This window comes from Eptesicus fuscus, chromosome 4, assembly GCF_027574615.1.
Source record: "Eptesicus fuscus isolate TK198812 chromosome 4, DD_ASM_mEF_20220401, whole genome shotgun sequence".
NCBI classification, from domain to species: domain Eukaryota; kingdom Metazoa; phylum Chordata; class Mammalia; order Chiroptera; family Vespertilionidae; genus Eptesicus; species Eptesicus fuscus.
This window is the reverse complement of record NC_072476.1, coordinates 22628255-22644510: the sequence shown is the minus strand read 5'-3', so window position 1 is coordinate 22644510 and position 16256 is coordinate 22628255. Positions and strand designations below refer to the sequence as shown.

The 16256-nt window shown below is 41.8% G+C and overlaps 1 protein-coding gene across 1 annotated transcript; it reads right to left on the bottom strand.

Annotated features, from left to right (window-relative positions):
- Positions 1-2840: 2840 nt before the first annotated feature.
- MPV17L (MPV17 mitochondrial inner membrane protein like) lies at positions 2841-14168 on the bottom strand. The gene is made up of 4 exons (XM_008141557.3): positions 13758-14168; positions 9737-9807; positions 5065-5094; positions 2841-4632 (listed from the first exon to the last, which is right to left on the bottom strand). Exons 1-4 carry the CDS (start codon positions 14065-14067, stop codon positions 4453-4455), a joined length of 591 nt encoding a protein of 196 aa, XP_008139779.2. The 5' UTR covers positions 14068-14168; the 3' UTR covers positions 2841-4452.
- Between the last annotated feature and the right edge of the window lie 2088 nt (positions 14169-16256).

Genomic DNA, 16256 nt, shown 5'->3' with positions numbered 1-16256 from the left:
AACTTTCTAATACTTTCAGAAGATGAACCTAGTAAGGTAATTTCAAATGAAAGCTGCCTCCAGAAAATATTGTTAAGCCTGTCTGGATACAATTTGTTTTGGCAAACACTCTGTAGAAAATTCCACTGAACTAAATTTAAATTGCCCATGGAGCAAAAAATATTTTTGGACAGCTTCAGATGAATCCTAAAGGCTGACAATGCTTGGAAGAGAGACAGTAAAGAAAGTATATGACAATGATGGATGAGTTAGAAATTGTAGTTCTGGGTAATTTGTCTCAACTAAAAAGACTATCTACATTTAATTTGATTAACAGTTTATCTTGAAGCCTATTTAGGTACAACCTGAAATACCAAAACTAAATCTCTTTATCTATAGGTTTTATTGTGAAAAAATAAAACAAAATTTTCCTGGGTTTGATTCCAGTCAAGGGCACATGCCCGGGTTGTGGGCTCGATCCCCAGTGGGGGCCATGCAGGAGGGAGCCAATCAATGATTCTCTCTCATCACTGATGTTTCTATCTCTCTCCCTCTCCCATCCTCTCTGAAATTAATAAAAATATTTTTTTAAAAGTATTAAAAACTAAAATTATAATTATTAATGAAGTACTAGAATGTAAAACTATCATTTAGTAGCTGTAATCCCTTTCATTCATTAGCTTTCCTATTGTAGCCCATAGAGTATCCATACATTATAAGATGAAGTTTTCTCCAAGCACCCTTCATTTATAGGAACCCCTAAATGCCAAATTTCGCTGACTGTATAGTGGGCAAATAATCCATTATTCTGTACACTGAATCACCTTACTGAACAGATTTTGTGGGAAATATTTTCACATGCCACTCCAAGTTGGTATTAGAAAATTTTAAACATGCAAACTCTCACATTGCCTAATTCTCTCTCACCAAACCAACTATGATATAGACAAAAGGACATTAGCTTTTATTAATTACAAGTACACTGGATAGAAGCATCTACATTATTCAAAGTTGAGGAGTGGGTGATGGAAATGCCCTTCTGTGTTAGAGTTTAAATGACTTTTCTTTATTTTTTTAAAAATATATTTTTGTTGATCTCAGAGAGGAATGAAGAGGGAGAAAGAGATAGGAACATCAATGATGAGAGAGAGTCATTGATCAGCTGCCTCCTGCACGCCCCACACAGGGACTGATCCCGCAACCCAGGCATGGGCCCTGATCGGGAATTGAAACCTGACCTCCTGGTTCATAGGTGGATGCTCAACCACTGAGCCACACTGGCTGGGCTGTCTTTTCTTTCTCTTTGCTCTCTTTCAAGATCTCATCTCATCTGATCCTACCATCACCCTCCACTTCACAGACCTTGAGACTCTTGTGACTTTCCATTCTTTAAGACCCAGCTCAGACATCACCTCCATGAAGCCTTCCCAGATTATCCAGGGCACCATGACTTCAAAGTACCTATTGCTTCTGCCGCTAATCTATGGCTGGGTGGCAATAGTTAAGTAATATTCAAGCTTTCTATTGACCACTTGTTACAGATGCTGCTCATGCAACTAGTGATGAATTGGATTAGACGTCCTGAGAACCAGATTTTTTTTTTTTTTTACTTTTACTCCCAATTAGATCATGAACTTCTTTTAACACAGTTATCATCCTGTTGTTTATCTTCTTTACATCCCATTTAGTAACATTTGTTATAAGGGTGGTTGCATCCATTTGTGTATAAGAAAAGCTCTCCCCTGAATTGAGAAATCATTTTCAACTACTTTTGTAAGAGGCCTATCTCGGAGACTAGAAATGGAAACCAGCAGTCCAACAGGATGAGACTTGGGCGCTCTTCATTTTGGTAGCAGCAGGGCCAATTGTATTATCATACAGTGACCACCAGGGAGTACGCCAAATGCCTGGACCTAGGACAGGATTTGTGATCTCTGAGTTCAAGCTAACTATGAGAGGATCAGAAATCCATATTCTGTAAGCTTTTTTAAAGAAATTCTTTTGACATCCTCCAAATTTCCCTTTTGTTTTCTACACATACGAGGTAACGTTGCTTTGAAAATCCAGTCTACCTCAGCTCCATTAGGGAAAGGAATTATAGGTTTTGCCTTTGCCTGAGCAAACATAGAGCCCAACACACAGTTAAAGAAACCTTATGGAACTGGGTAATCTGGAGGAAGAGGCGGGGCTACCTGCCTGGTTCTAAACACAAGAAGGTCTAGAGTGTGTTTTACCAAGATTGGCAGCATTTTAAACCAGAAAAACATTGTATTATTTGCATTAAAAACTGAAAGTGGCCCAGCTGCAGTGGCTCAGTGATTGAGTGTCGACCTATGAACCAGGAGGTCAGGGTTCGATTCCCGGTCAGGGCACATGCATAGGTTGCAGGCTCAATCCCCAGTGTGCGGCGTGCAGGAGGCAGACAATCAATGATTCTCTCTCATCATTGATGTTTCTATCTCTCTCCCTCTCCCATCCTCTCTGACATAAATAAAAAATATATTTTTTAAAAAACTGAGAGTGTATTATTATCTGCAAAAATTTAGAGAAGCCAAGCTACATATTTTCTATATTACAGGGTAACACATTACTGAGTACAGATTATCATACTTCTATGAATAAAAAACTCATTTCTCCTTAACAGCATAAACAAGGTCTGTTTTCCCAATTGCTTTTGTACAAAATGCAAACACTATTTTTCCATCATAAAATAATGCTGAAGCTCAGCTAAAAGACTGCAGGTAGTACTTGTGATAGTTACTCCACATATACTTTTTTAATGACAAAATTTGTCTTATGTATTGTGAAATGACTTTTCTGTGGTATTAGCTACTTTTAAAACAATGCAAATAATAAATTATTTTATTTTTTATTTAATTTATTGGGGTGACACTGGTTAATAAGATCATATAGGTCTCAAGTGTACATTTCTATGATACATGATCTGTACTAGCATATTGCATTGTGTGCCCACCACCCAAAGTTAAATCATCTTCCATCACCATATGTTTGCTCACCTTTACCCTTTACCGCTCCCCACCCCCTTCCCTCTGATAACCACCATACTGTTGTTTGTTTCTATGAGTTTCAGTTTTATATCCCACATATGAATGAGATAATATGATTCTTAGCTTTTTCTGACTGACTTATTTCACTTAGCATAATATTATCAAGATCCATCCATGTTATTTTAATTAAACTATATGACAAAAGGACATTAGCTTTTATTAATTACAAGTACACTGGATAGAAGCATCTACATTATTCAAAGTTGAGGAGTGGGTGATAGAAATTTCCTACCTTTGTCCCAATAATGTAAAATAAAAGTAATCATATACTTAAAAGTTATGACAAATTTATATTACAAATGATATGCTCAAAATTTTAAGTATATATCATTAAATTAATCTTAAATATAAATTCTCAAGATAAATTTATTAACATTTTAGTGCTTCACATCTTAAATTTGTGCAATACTCCATTGGAAACAACAGAATTGTGGTTTAGTTCTTAGGTGAAATTTGCTGAAACTTTTTGAGATTTTCATATAATTTTAAACCCACTTGTTTTGAGGTGAGACAAACAGTAAATCTGAAAGATTGAATGAAGTTTCTCTTATCTACCTTAAAGATTACCTATAAAATTTAGTTTAAAACATTGATTTTTAAAAATATAACATCAGCATGAAATTTGGGGTAACTTTTTCCTAGAAACCTATGAAATAGAGTTCTTCCTTACGAAGGATGAAAAATTATTCTTATTCTTTTTCCCCCAGAAACTTACTCAGTATATTTCTCTAAGAAGTCAAATTTCATATGGGGTACTGAAGATGCTCAAAACTAAAACTTAGAAATTACAAAAATAGAAAATGCCAATGAACTATATTCTATATAGGACAGTGTACAATCATACACTATTTTTATGATATAAAATATACTTATAGAACTTTAGTATCAGCAAAAAAATGATTAAATAGTATTGGGATGGGGGAAAATACGGTTATTCAATCTTAACTTTGAGTTTCATGTAAATAGAAATTTACTATTAAGAACTACTTTTGGTATAAAAGGTAATCAGATCCAAAAGTGTTTAGGAATAACCTGAGATGTTAGAAAAGAGATGTATACAATCAAAACAGGCTCCTTAAATGGCATTAATAATTAAATATAATTAAATGGCATTAAAATATTAGAATGGAAATAGTAACTATTATTAAATGCCATTTTGCCACTGATATTGATGTTTACCAAAGTACTGAAGAAGTGAAAATATTAGAGAAGTAATACTTTCAGGCTAGAATGAGGAAAAAAAGGTTTGGATAAAATTTAAAGTGGTACTTAGGAAACAAGTGGGTCCAGGAATAGTAATTCTTCCAAATGGAGCACATACCACAGGTAAGTAGAGTACTTTATCAGTAGGCAACTCACTGCATTTAAAGAAAAATATTGTCACTTTCAGGGAATCCTTGACTCCTCATTTCTCTGGGGGCTTTTCAAATTCGTTGGCCTTCTTTCGATGAAGGAATGTGAAAACTGACGTCAATGTGCCATCGCCACTCTGTTGTGAATAGCAAAGGAAGGTGGCCCACAGAAAACCATAGAGTCCAGTGTAAGCTGTTCTCCACTGAATAGGAACAAGGCTGAAGTTGGTAAGCTGTAACAGAAAGAGGATGTTAGGACTGTATAAACCAAAGCCAGGAGTTAAAATTCTGAGTGGTTTGCCCTAGCCGGCTTGGCTCAGTGGATAGAGTGTCAGCCTGCGGACTGAAGGGTCCCAGGTTCGATTCTGGCCAAGGGCACATGCCTGGGTTGCAGGCTTGATCCCCAGTAGGGGGCGTGCAGGAGGCAGCTGATCAATGAATTCTCTCTCATCATTGATGTTTCTATCTCTCTCTCCTTCTCTCTTCCTCTCTGAAATCAATAAAAGAAATATATTAAAAAATAATAATAATAAACAAAAATAAAATAAAATTCTGAGTTGTTTAAAACTCACCTGTATAGGGAACATTTGCGATTTGCTCCCAGACATATGTCATCAGTTCGGTTTAAATAAACTCTTATAAGAATTCAAAGAACTAAAACTCACCTGTACAAAAGGCCAGTACATCAGACCACTCTGGAATTTAAAAATATATAAATTAGAATGCCTTTTAATCACAGTTCATTCCATAAAAGATTAAGAAATACCAGGCAGATAGTATGCAGAGGTGGTATTTTATTTCAGACTAAGCCGATTAAATTAGGCTACTAAAGGTCCCTTGAATATAAGAGGGTGGGGATTTGTGGAAAAAACTGTTGGGTACAAGACATTTATACTAGTTATATTCACAGATTTAGAATGAAAAGTCTACCAGAATCACTATCAATTCTGTTAGACAGCTGCTTTCAAAATAACAACACATATTTATATATTGCAATTTTCCTGTTAGCCCAAGCAAATGATAAACATACTTATAAAAGGATCATCAATAAATTTTTGAAAGTATACCAAATCCATTATTTATGGAATGATTTGCTAATAACATATTTTACTATTTCATGCTATAAAATAAGTTTAACTGACACTGTTTTTTATAAAATATTTTAAGATAGGTTTATTTTAATAGGCTTCAACCTGTACATTCTGACAAAAATTGTCATCATTATGGCTTTTTTTCAAAGCTACAAGTCTTGGTATGTAAATTATACCTAAAAAAAAAAGAGAGAGAGGTTTTAAAAAAACAGTCCTTAAAAGTAGTATTACACTAGTAATATAAAGGTGGTATTACTTTCTTTTTTATTTTACTAACTTTTACTAGGATTTCCTAAAGTTTCTACAATAAACCACTTCAATAAAAGCTGTTTAAAAGATATACTCATTTAAGAATTTACTATTTTAGCAAAAAGGATCAGAAGAGTAAACTTATCCAATCATGGCTTTACTTCTTATGGCAATATTTGTCTTTCAGAACATAACATCACCTAGTAGATTGCATTGCACAGATCCTGGTCTCCCATTCCCCACTAAAAGGGAAAAGGACTCCTCAAAGAAACGGCTGGTTCCAGGGCTGGGGCAGGGCAAGTAAAGATATAAGATAAGCCAGGGATATCTTTTTATGAAAATAAGGAAGTGATTTTTTTAAATTAAAAAAATGGGAGACCCTGGCCAGGTGGCTCAGTTGGTTGGAGCATGGTCCCAAACACCAAAAGGTTGAGGATTCGATTCCCGGTCAGGGCACATACCTAGGTTTCCGGTTTGATCCCCAGTCAGGACATGTCCAGGAGATAACCAATCAAACATTAATTTTAAAAAACAAACATTAATTTTAAAAAACAAACATATCCTCAGGTGAGGATTAAAAAAAACAAACAATGGATGTCACAAGAACATAGGAGCCAGCTTGAAGGGACTCTCACTGGCCAAATCCCGGACACTCAAGCATCAAGATAATTACACACAGAATGAATTGTAAGCCATTGAAAAAATGAGAATCCCTGAGTCCATGCTGATAACTGAGAAAAGAATAAATAACTGGAATACAAGAGCAGGCGTTTGTTCACAGATCACTGAGCGCCACCTGGTAAATGTGGAACCAGTGCTGGAGCTGGAAACTCATCCTTTGGCAACCATCACGACGGCACAGACTGGCTCAGGCAGAAAACTGGGGTGCCAAACTGGCGGGGGGGTGGAACATTCTGACGGGGAGCAGGGTATTTATTTGCATGGTCTTCAAGTGCCTCCCTACAGGCTGCTTATTAACTTCAAGGGGGAAAATAGTGAGTCGACTGTGGAAAAATCAGACACCTTCCCATCTCCAACCAGAGACAGAAGGACAGCGTGCACCTTCTGGGGTGATAACCTTGAGGAGGTCACATCACCACACATGGAGTGTCCCAGCCAGGAATGTACCACCTTCTGATCATGAGGAAGCAACAGACAACCCCCTGCCCGCAAAAGCAACTGCTTTGTGTGTGTTTTAAAGAGAGGACTATATTCTTCAAAGATATCAGTTTTGCAATAGATTTTAAAAGGGCCAAGAAAATGTTCCAAAATAATGGGGACTAAAAAGACAATAGGAACCAAATGCATTATCTGATCCTAGACTAGATCCTGTACTGGAAGGAAAAGAAATGCTATATAGGCCATTAGATGGTCAATGGACAAAAATGGAATATGGATGGTAGAAGATATAAAAAGATTATTGTCATGGTTAAATTTATTGAAGTTGATAACTATGCTATGGTTATATGAGAATATCTTTATTCTTAGAAAATAGATACTTGAGTATCTAGGGGTAAATGGTAATTCTGTGTGTAACGAACTCAAATGATTCAGAAAAACATATTAGACAGAAAGATAGGCAGATGGATAGATAGAGCAAGAAGCAAATAATAAATGGGGCAAAATGTGAATAGGTGAATTTGGGTACAGGGCATATGGATTTTTTTCCACATTAATAAGTGATTTATTACAACTGTGAGAAGTTCAACAAGGCAATTCTAAGGGTTAGGAGACTTTATAATGGGCATAAGTAGTCAGAAAAGGCTTCCTTAGGAAATTATGTGTAAGCTGAGGTCCAAAGGAAGGGGAGGTGTGAGTCTGGGAAAGGCTGGGGTGGGAAGAGGCTTCCATGTTCCAGGAACTGAAAAAATTCAAGAATGGTTGAGGTACAGAGTGGAGAGAGGGAGGCGTGAGATGAGGCTGGGCCAGGAGCCTGTGGCTGGACCGAACCACCTCTCAGAGGGCAGGTTCCTGGACCCCCGGGTTGGCCTTTCAGGCCTGTTTTGAGTGTTTGGCACAGTGTCAGAGCAAACAAAGGTGGTGTTAACTTCCCACCGAATATCTGAGGGGCAAGTTCTCTTTTTATAGGCAGGTCTCTTCCTCCAGATGGTGAACTTCTGCTAGGCAGGAGTTCAAGTTCATTTCCAAATCCTCAGCTTTGGCATGGTGTTGGTGTCAGCACACAGTAGCTGCTTTCAGTCCGGAGAGGAGCCAGGAAAAGGGCCAGCCAAAGCCCAAGGAGTCCAGGTCTGGACAAGGTGCACTGTAGGCTCCACATGTCTGTTGGTGCCACTGGTAGAACTTCTGGGATAAGCTGTCAGAGGAGGACCAGAGACTCCAGTGACTGGGACTGGGCACCTCCCTCTTCAAGGAGACTGAGCCCCCCAGATGTGACTTGGCCTACCATTCAGGCCACCCATATGGGTGTTATTTGAACTGTTCTTATTACTTTTCTGTAAGTTTAAAATTATTTCCATATTAAAGCTTTTTGAAACTATATAAGAGAGAAAAATGTATTATCCAATATATTTCTAAGAGATAATATATCTGAACTGCCATGTTGCAGGTGGTGAAAGGAGACAGAAATTGCATGCCGTCTGTGCAAAAAAAAAAAAAAAAAGAAAGAAAGAAAGAAAAAAGAAAAAAACACACAAAAAACAAAAAGCTCAAGTACTACTTACATGTAAACAACAAATAAACTAGAGATGTCCTTCCCACCTTCATCAAGAGAACATGGATTGGACAGGGGGATAATTCCTTAGCAACAAAGAACCAATTCTACTCTCACACATCCCTTGGGCTATTAGAGTCTTTTGTGACAGATTCCTTTTGGGTGCTTCTTTTCTTCTGTGCTCTTACTTTCATTGGTCAAGCTCCTATCAAAAGCCTAGTTTTATCCCAATTTCTTCCATGTCTATTATCTCTAGCTCTGAGTTCTCCTCTGTGCATCTGGACATCTCCCTCTGAAATCCTAAAAGCATCTGGAATTCAACATTTCCCATACTGAACTCAACTATCTTGTTTCTCAAATTGGATCACTGTCCTCTATGTCCTATCTCAAGTTACTTAAGTCACAGCCTGTGGTTCATCCTAGATGTGTCCTTGCCCATAACCCCAATTTCCAATCACCCAGACCTACCAATTTTGCCTCCTAAATATTTCTCAAATCATTCCTATTCCTACTCCTTCATTATTTCTCATGTGAACTTGGTTACAACAGCCCCCGTGTTTTGTTTCTCTTGCCACTACTATTACTGAAGTTCAAGATCCTTAGCGTGGCATTCAACATGCAACAAAGATAACCTGTATGTCTTCATTAAGGGAGGAGAATCGGAAACACCTACAAATCCCTGCCTAACGCCCCTTTCTTTCACAACTCTGCTTGCTCACTCTTTTTATAAAGCTTTGATATACATATTTCCATAGGATCTATGGCATCATAGGAAAACTTATTCCTTTTTCCAAAATAAAACAGAAGAAAATCACAAATCTTCACTGAATTAATTAATAAATATTTGTCAGACTGGATTGTGTATATTGTATTGAGCAAAGAGTACAACAAGTGACTTGCTTCAAGCCTAGACACGACCCTGGGGAGTACCATCTTTCTCTGTAAATACTCTGTAATGTTAAGAAGGTTCCTTTCACAGAGACTCAGCAGAATGCACATCTGGAAACCTCGACTCTGATGTGGGAATGATTCCATTCACATTCTAGCCTTTTTGCAATAAACTCTTTGATTCTGAGATTCACTAAATTATAATCAATAGTAAGAGTAAATATAAGAACATCAGGAATTATTGTGAACACTGAATACAATTCAGAGACGCTCGTATAGGCACTCTTAAAGCTTCTTTTCATTCGGTTCATCTGTTAAAATATTGTATCTTGTGGCTAACCAACTGTAGCCCTAATTTAATAATATTTTTATTAAAATGTATTTAATGTTAAAAATGTACAAAAACATTTTGGTTGCATTTTCAAAAGTCTGTCATACCTTATATGTATTCCAGAATTTCTGTTTCAGGTCCAAAAATATGTCATCCTTTCCTTGGAGAATACTCATGCCTATTTGCAAAAACACAAATCAAAAGAATTTTAAAAGATTAAGTAGGAAGAATACTGTAAAAGAGCTCAAGTTTCCTATTTCAATATGTAAAGTAATCACCACTACCACTTACTCAATATGTCCTTTCTGACTCAACATAGAAAAGAGAATATAATCTCCACTCTAAAACTAGATACATTTTTAAAGGAATGATAAGTATGAAGTGAGGTTAGTAGGCTATAAAAGTTATAGGGGAATAATTTTTTATTTTTTTTAATGTTTAAAAAATTGATTTCAGAGAGGAAGGGAGAGGGAGAAAGAGATAGAAACATTGATGATGAGAAAGAATCATTGATAGGCTGCCTCCTGCAAACCCTCCACTGGGGATCAAGCCCGAAACTCAGGCATATGCCCTGACCGGGAATCTAATTGTGACCTCCTGGTCTATAGGTTGATGCTCAACTGCTGAGCCATGCCGCCAGGCATAGAGGAATGATTTAAAAAAAAAAAAAAAAAAAAAAAAAACTAAGAAAATTCATAAAAACAGCAGTGTTAGGATAGTGAGACCATTGGTGACTTTTTTTCTCTCCCTTTCAAATTTTTTGTAAAATGCTTAAAAATTTTAAAACGTAATTACCTTAAAAAAAAAAAAAAGGCTAATGGATCCTGTGTATTCTGGCAACTACAAGTTTACCACCAAAGAAAGAGGCTTTTAAATCAGAATTGAAAAGCAGAACTCCAATTCAGCCTTCCTGAAAACATTTTCAAAACTTTGATGTTGACAACTCTGAAAAGAAATTCTGGGAATAAGGATGAAACCCTCCTATTTTAGGAAGGGTGTAAAAATGAGTGCTTTAAAAATTCTCCCCCAAATTGCATAAGGAGGAAGGGGAAATAAAATATTTGTAGTCACTTCACAGGGGATTTCTTAAACCAGAACTCATCAGAAAACCCAGCAGTATATTGGTAAACCTCATTCCACTTAACCAGCACTAATTACGTGTGTGCACTATTTCATTTGATCCTCCTAACCACCAGCTGAGGATCGCAGTTTCAGAGAAGGAAAAAGAGTTCAGGAAGGTTAATAGGGGGCCAAGACTACCCTGGCCTGTAGGCTCAGTGGTTAGAGCGTCGGCCTGTGCACCAAAGGGTCACGGGTTCACTTCCCTATCAAGAACACGTATCTGGGTTGCAGGTTCAATCCTTGGCCTCTATTGATGTGTCTCTCTCACATGATGTCTCTCTCTTTCTCTCTTCTCTCCCCAGCCCTCCATCTCCCTCCTTTCCACTCTCTCTAAATATCAGTGGAAAAATTACCCTTGGGTGAGGATTAAAAAAAAAAATAGTGGTGCAAGACCAACCCAGGTGTAGATTCCAAGCCAGAACTCTTAATCACTACTCAAGCTCCCCAAGGCACAAAGGGTCATTTGATACAAGCAATCTCTAAGTCGGAAGTGCTTGGAGCAAACATCCAATCCAAGGGGTCCCACCTTCCTTCTGCATTTTAACAGGAAGTGAGGGACACTGGGCCAGAAATCTGAAAGCGAAACAAGCACCTGGGCAGGATTCTGTTTCAGGGGCCTCAGGCCTGAACCATAGGCTTCCCCAAGCACTGTTCTTTGTCTTTCCGGTCAGGCAGACGGACAACAGTCAAGAGACTGAGAACAGCAGGAATTGTGTTGTCTTGGGCAAGTCACTTAAACCCTTTGCACCTTGATTTCCTAATCTGTAATGTGGGACTACATTATAATAAGACTACCTGCCTCACAGGGTTGTTTGAGGATTAAATGGGAATCTGATTCCCAAACTCACAGCCCCCGGCTCCCAACCCCTTCACCCCTGTACAAAGCCACTAGTAACTGGTATGATGAACCAGTCTGCAAATCTGGCCAGGAAGTCATGCCCTGGGAGAAGACACATATCTGATAAACCAGGGGGTCCCTGCTCTCCGGTTCTCCATTACTGTGACTTCCCTGACCTCACTGACCCCCTGAGCCATGTGGTTGGCTGAGACTGCATCAAGCAGTCCAGTTCTTTGAGTTTTCTATGGGGCTTGTGAGGAAAGGAACAGAATCTGCCCTCCCCCCAAATAAGATCTATGGGGCAGTATAGGTTTCTTCAAGATGGTGACTTGACCACCTCAAGCCAGTTTAAACTGTTACACACACACACACACACACACACACACACACACACAGAGTGGCCAGATTATTATGATCTCTGAACGCATAATAATCTGGCCACTCAATATGTGTGTGTGTGTGTGTACTAGAGGCCCGGTGCATGAATTTGTGCATGGGTGGGGTCTGGCCAGCCTGGCCAGGGGGAGGGGACATGGGTGGTTGGCCGGCCTGCCTGCTGGTTGAACTCCTGGTTAAGGGGACAATTTGTATATTAGCCTTTTATTATATAGGATATACACTGAGTGGCCAGATTATTATGCATTCAGAGATCATAATAATCTGGCCACTCAGTGTATATTTCAGAGAAGAGGGAGAGAGAGAGAGAGGGAGAGGGAGAGGGAGACGGAAAGGGAGAGGGAGAGGGAGAGGGAGAGGGAGAGGGAGACGGAAAGGGAGAGGGAGAGGGAGAGGGAGAGGGAGAGGGAGAGAGAAAGGGAGAGGGAGAGGAAGAGAGAGAGGGAGAGGGAGAAGGAGAGAGGGAGAGGGAGGGAGAGGGAGAGGAAGAGAGGGAGAGGGAGAGGGAGAGGGAGAGGGAGAGAGGGAGAGGGAGAGGGAGAGGGAGAGGGAGAGGGAGAGGGAGAGGGAGAGGGAGAGGGAGAGGGAGATAGAAACATCAATGATGAGAGAAAATCATCAATTGCCCCCTACTGGGGATCGAGCCTGCAACCCCAGGCATGTGCCCTGACCAGGAATGGAACAGTGACCTCCTGGTTCATAGGTCCACGGTCAACCACTGAGCCACGCTGGCCAGGCTCACCCCGGTTTAAAAGGCACCAACAGCCACTGACAAGAAGACCCTCTTGGGGTGATCTGTGATCCCTAATGCCAAGGCCAGGCCCAGGACTCTCCCCTGCCCACTCCTTTCCAGGCTGTGGAAATTGAAGACGATAAAGCCACAGAGCCTTCCATTGTTTTTGGTATTTGGGGACCTGAGCAAGGTTCCGAAAGCCCGGCCCTCAGACAACAGGTTTTCTGAGGAGGGAGCTCCCAGGACCCTCACAGGTATAGAGTCCTCTTTTGCAGGGGTCCCCTCACATTTTCAGTAGCTTTTGATGTTGGGATGGGACACACACACACACACACACACACACAGACACACACACACACACCTTTTTCCACAGGAAAATCTTACCAAAGCAAGGCTAGTGCCCGAGCCTGAATTTTCTGGGAAACCTGGCCCAGTTTCAGGTTCCACCCACACTAATGCTGAGTCCCCTCACGTTTCGTTGGTGTATTGGAAAGAAATGTGCGCCAGTGGAAAGGAGGCCCCATGGATTTTCCCAGGAGCAGGCTGGCTGACCCACAACTAGGTCAGCGGGGTTGCAGCTGCTATGACCACTAGCTAGGGTCTCCTCGACACTACGACACTCCGTGGACCTTTTTCAGGGGGAAATCGCCCCCAGCCCTGCCTCCCCATTCCAACCTACGCCCCATGCCCCCTGAAATCTCCAGCCTCCGGACTATGCACAGACCCCCGAACCTCAACTGCGCTCCTGGCCCCCTTGATCCCTGACCCACTGGATGTTGGTTCCCTAATCCCTGGCCTCTCTAGCCATTCCCCCACTTCTCCTCGGCCCCCTTAATCCGGGGTCCCCAAATTTCTGGGTCCTTGCACCTTCACCTCCAGCCCCCTCCCCGTCCCTGAACTTTCCGACCCTCCCACCAAGGATTACACCCCTCGGTCCGGGGCCGGGCCTCCATTCCCCCAATCCTGGCCCCTGCCCACCCCTCACCCCCCCCCCCCCCCCTCCAGCTCCGGCCCCCTGAACCCCGCCCCGGCATCTCACCGGTGTAGAAGGCCGTGACGGCCACGGGCGCGGCCACAGCCTGGTCGCACAGCACCTTGGCCAGGATGGCGCGCGGCGTGCGGCCCGGCAGCGCGCGCTCCAGCAGGCGCTGCCACACGTAGTTGAAGTTGGCGTGGAAGGTCACGGCCACGGTGGCCACGCACCGCGTCTGCCGCCAGTCGGCCGGGCCGCCGCTCAGTCGCTGCTGCAGCGCGTCACCCGCCGAGAAGAGCGCGCCGTAGAGCAGCACGTTCGTGGGCCACGGGTAGCGCCGGGCCGCGCTCGGCAGCGCCCGCCACCAGCCCGCCATGCCCCGCGCAGGGCTCCCGCCGGCACGGCACGCGCTGGCGCCCGCCGCGGGCTACGGGGCCGCGCCCGCCTTTGACGGCCGCGGGTCCGCGGCGCCTCCTCCCGCCACCTGCACCTGCCTCCTCCACAGGCTCCAAAGCGATTGGGTGCCCCGCGCAATCCGTGCTGCCCAATCCCGCGGCCACTAGCCATTCATCGTGCGGGCTGGGCGTTCGGAAAGCGGCTGGTCTCCGGAATGCAAGATCTATTTACAAAAAAATGTCCAGAAGAGAAAAAGCCATGGAGGCAGACAGTAGACTAGAGGTGGCCTGGGACTGGGCGATAGGGTGCGGGTTGAGGTGGGAGGGTGCTAGGTGACCCCTAATTGGGGATGGGGTTGGTTGCACAGAAAAGCATTAAATACGCTTTTAAATGGTGAGTTTTTATCGTATGTGAATTATATCCCCGCCCCCAAAACAGTTTAAAAGGAAGGAGGGGAAGGGGGGGGGGGGAGAGAACAAGAATGGATACCAAAACTCAGTTACCAAGAGGGCAGTGTATCTTAAATGTTTACATGCAAGGAATTCAGTTTCAACACACACAACGCACGATCTAAATTTGGGTACAAATTCACATTTTAAACTTTGAGGCTTTTCATGAATGTGAAGTAGAGCTCAATGGGCCTACGGCCTTCTCCTCTTCAGAGTTTGTGATTCAATGAATATTGCCTCCCAGGGCACTGTCCCAAACAGCAGATATAATCTCTGACCTCATGGAACTCAGTTTCTCCTTGATTCTTCCCCCGTTATTTCTTCCTTTGCTGTAACTTCCAATCCCATCCTCTTTCTCTTTCTCTCTCTCTCTCTCTCTCTCTCTCTCTCTTTCCCTCCCTCTCCCTCCCTCTCTGTCTCTCCTCTTTGTTAACCCTATATTACTTACTTTTTAAATTTTTAACTTTTCATTTTGAAATAATTAATTATAGACAGAAAAAAAGTTGCAAAAATAGTACAGAGTTCCCATAGTACAGAGTTCCCATCTTACATAACCATTGTGGGGGCAGGGCACCATTTTCGTACTCTGGTCTAATAGTCAAATAGACACGAGACAGATTGGCAAGAGAAAACAACCAAATTTACTGCGTACATATGTGTGGGTACCCCTCATACATGAGAGAGTCAGAGACCCCACATGCAGGAGAGGTTCAGAGATAGAAAGGGGGATTGAGGTATATGAGACATCCTGAGCTAGAGATGAGGTAATGCACCTTGAGGCTTTAGAAGGACATTACAGGGAGAACAGATATTCAGTAATGAGTGGTTTGTCCTGCCAAACAGGTAGGTCAAAAAGGTTAGCGCTGATAATCTCTTACTGTAGGCAAGGCCCCCTAATTCAAGTTCTTCTAGGTAGTCAAGGGAGAAGCAAAAGTTGTCTTTAGCTCAAAACAATCCCCATACCACAGGGGCACATCTTGGGGTAACTCTTTCTGAACCCCCCACAGTACAGAGTTCCCATATACTCTTCACTCAAGCTTTCCCAATACTGATATCTTACATAACCATAGTATAATTATCAAACAAGGAAATAAGCACTGATGTAATACTATTATCTAAACTATGTTCCTTATTCAAATTATTGCCAATTGTTCCACTAACATCCTTTTGCCCATCTGGCATCCAAACCTGAATCACTTTTCATTGCACTGAATAAGCCATATATTGCCTTAGTCTCCAATCTAGGCCCTCAGCAGTTATTTTGTAGACTGTTCCTCCATTTGCCAATCCCATTGTTATGGGCTGAATTGTGTGTCCCCCCCAAAAAAAAACCCACACCCATATGTTAAAGTCTTAGCCCCCAAGTGACTATTTGGGGATGGGGCCTTTAAAGAGGCTATTGAGTTAAAAATGAGATCCTTAGACTGGGCCCTAATCCACTCTGACTAATCTCTTTATAAAGGAAATTTGGACACACAGAGACACCCAGGCGGAGCACACACAGAGGAAAGATCATGTGAGGACACAGTGAGGAGAAGGAAGTCTGTAAGCCAGGGAGAAAGGCCTCAGAAGAAACCAACCCAGCTGAGACCTGGACATTGGACTTCTAGCCTCCAGAACTGTGAGAAAATAACTTGTGTTTTTTAACTGACCTAGTCTGTGGTATCTTGTTCTGGCAGCCTAGCTGACTAATATACCCATTCTCTTCAAATCCTGGGGA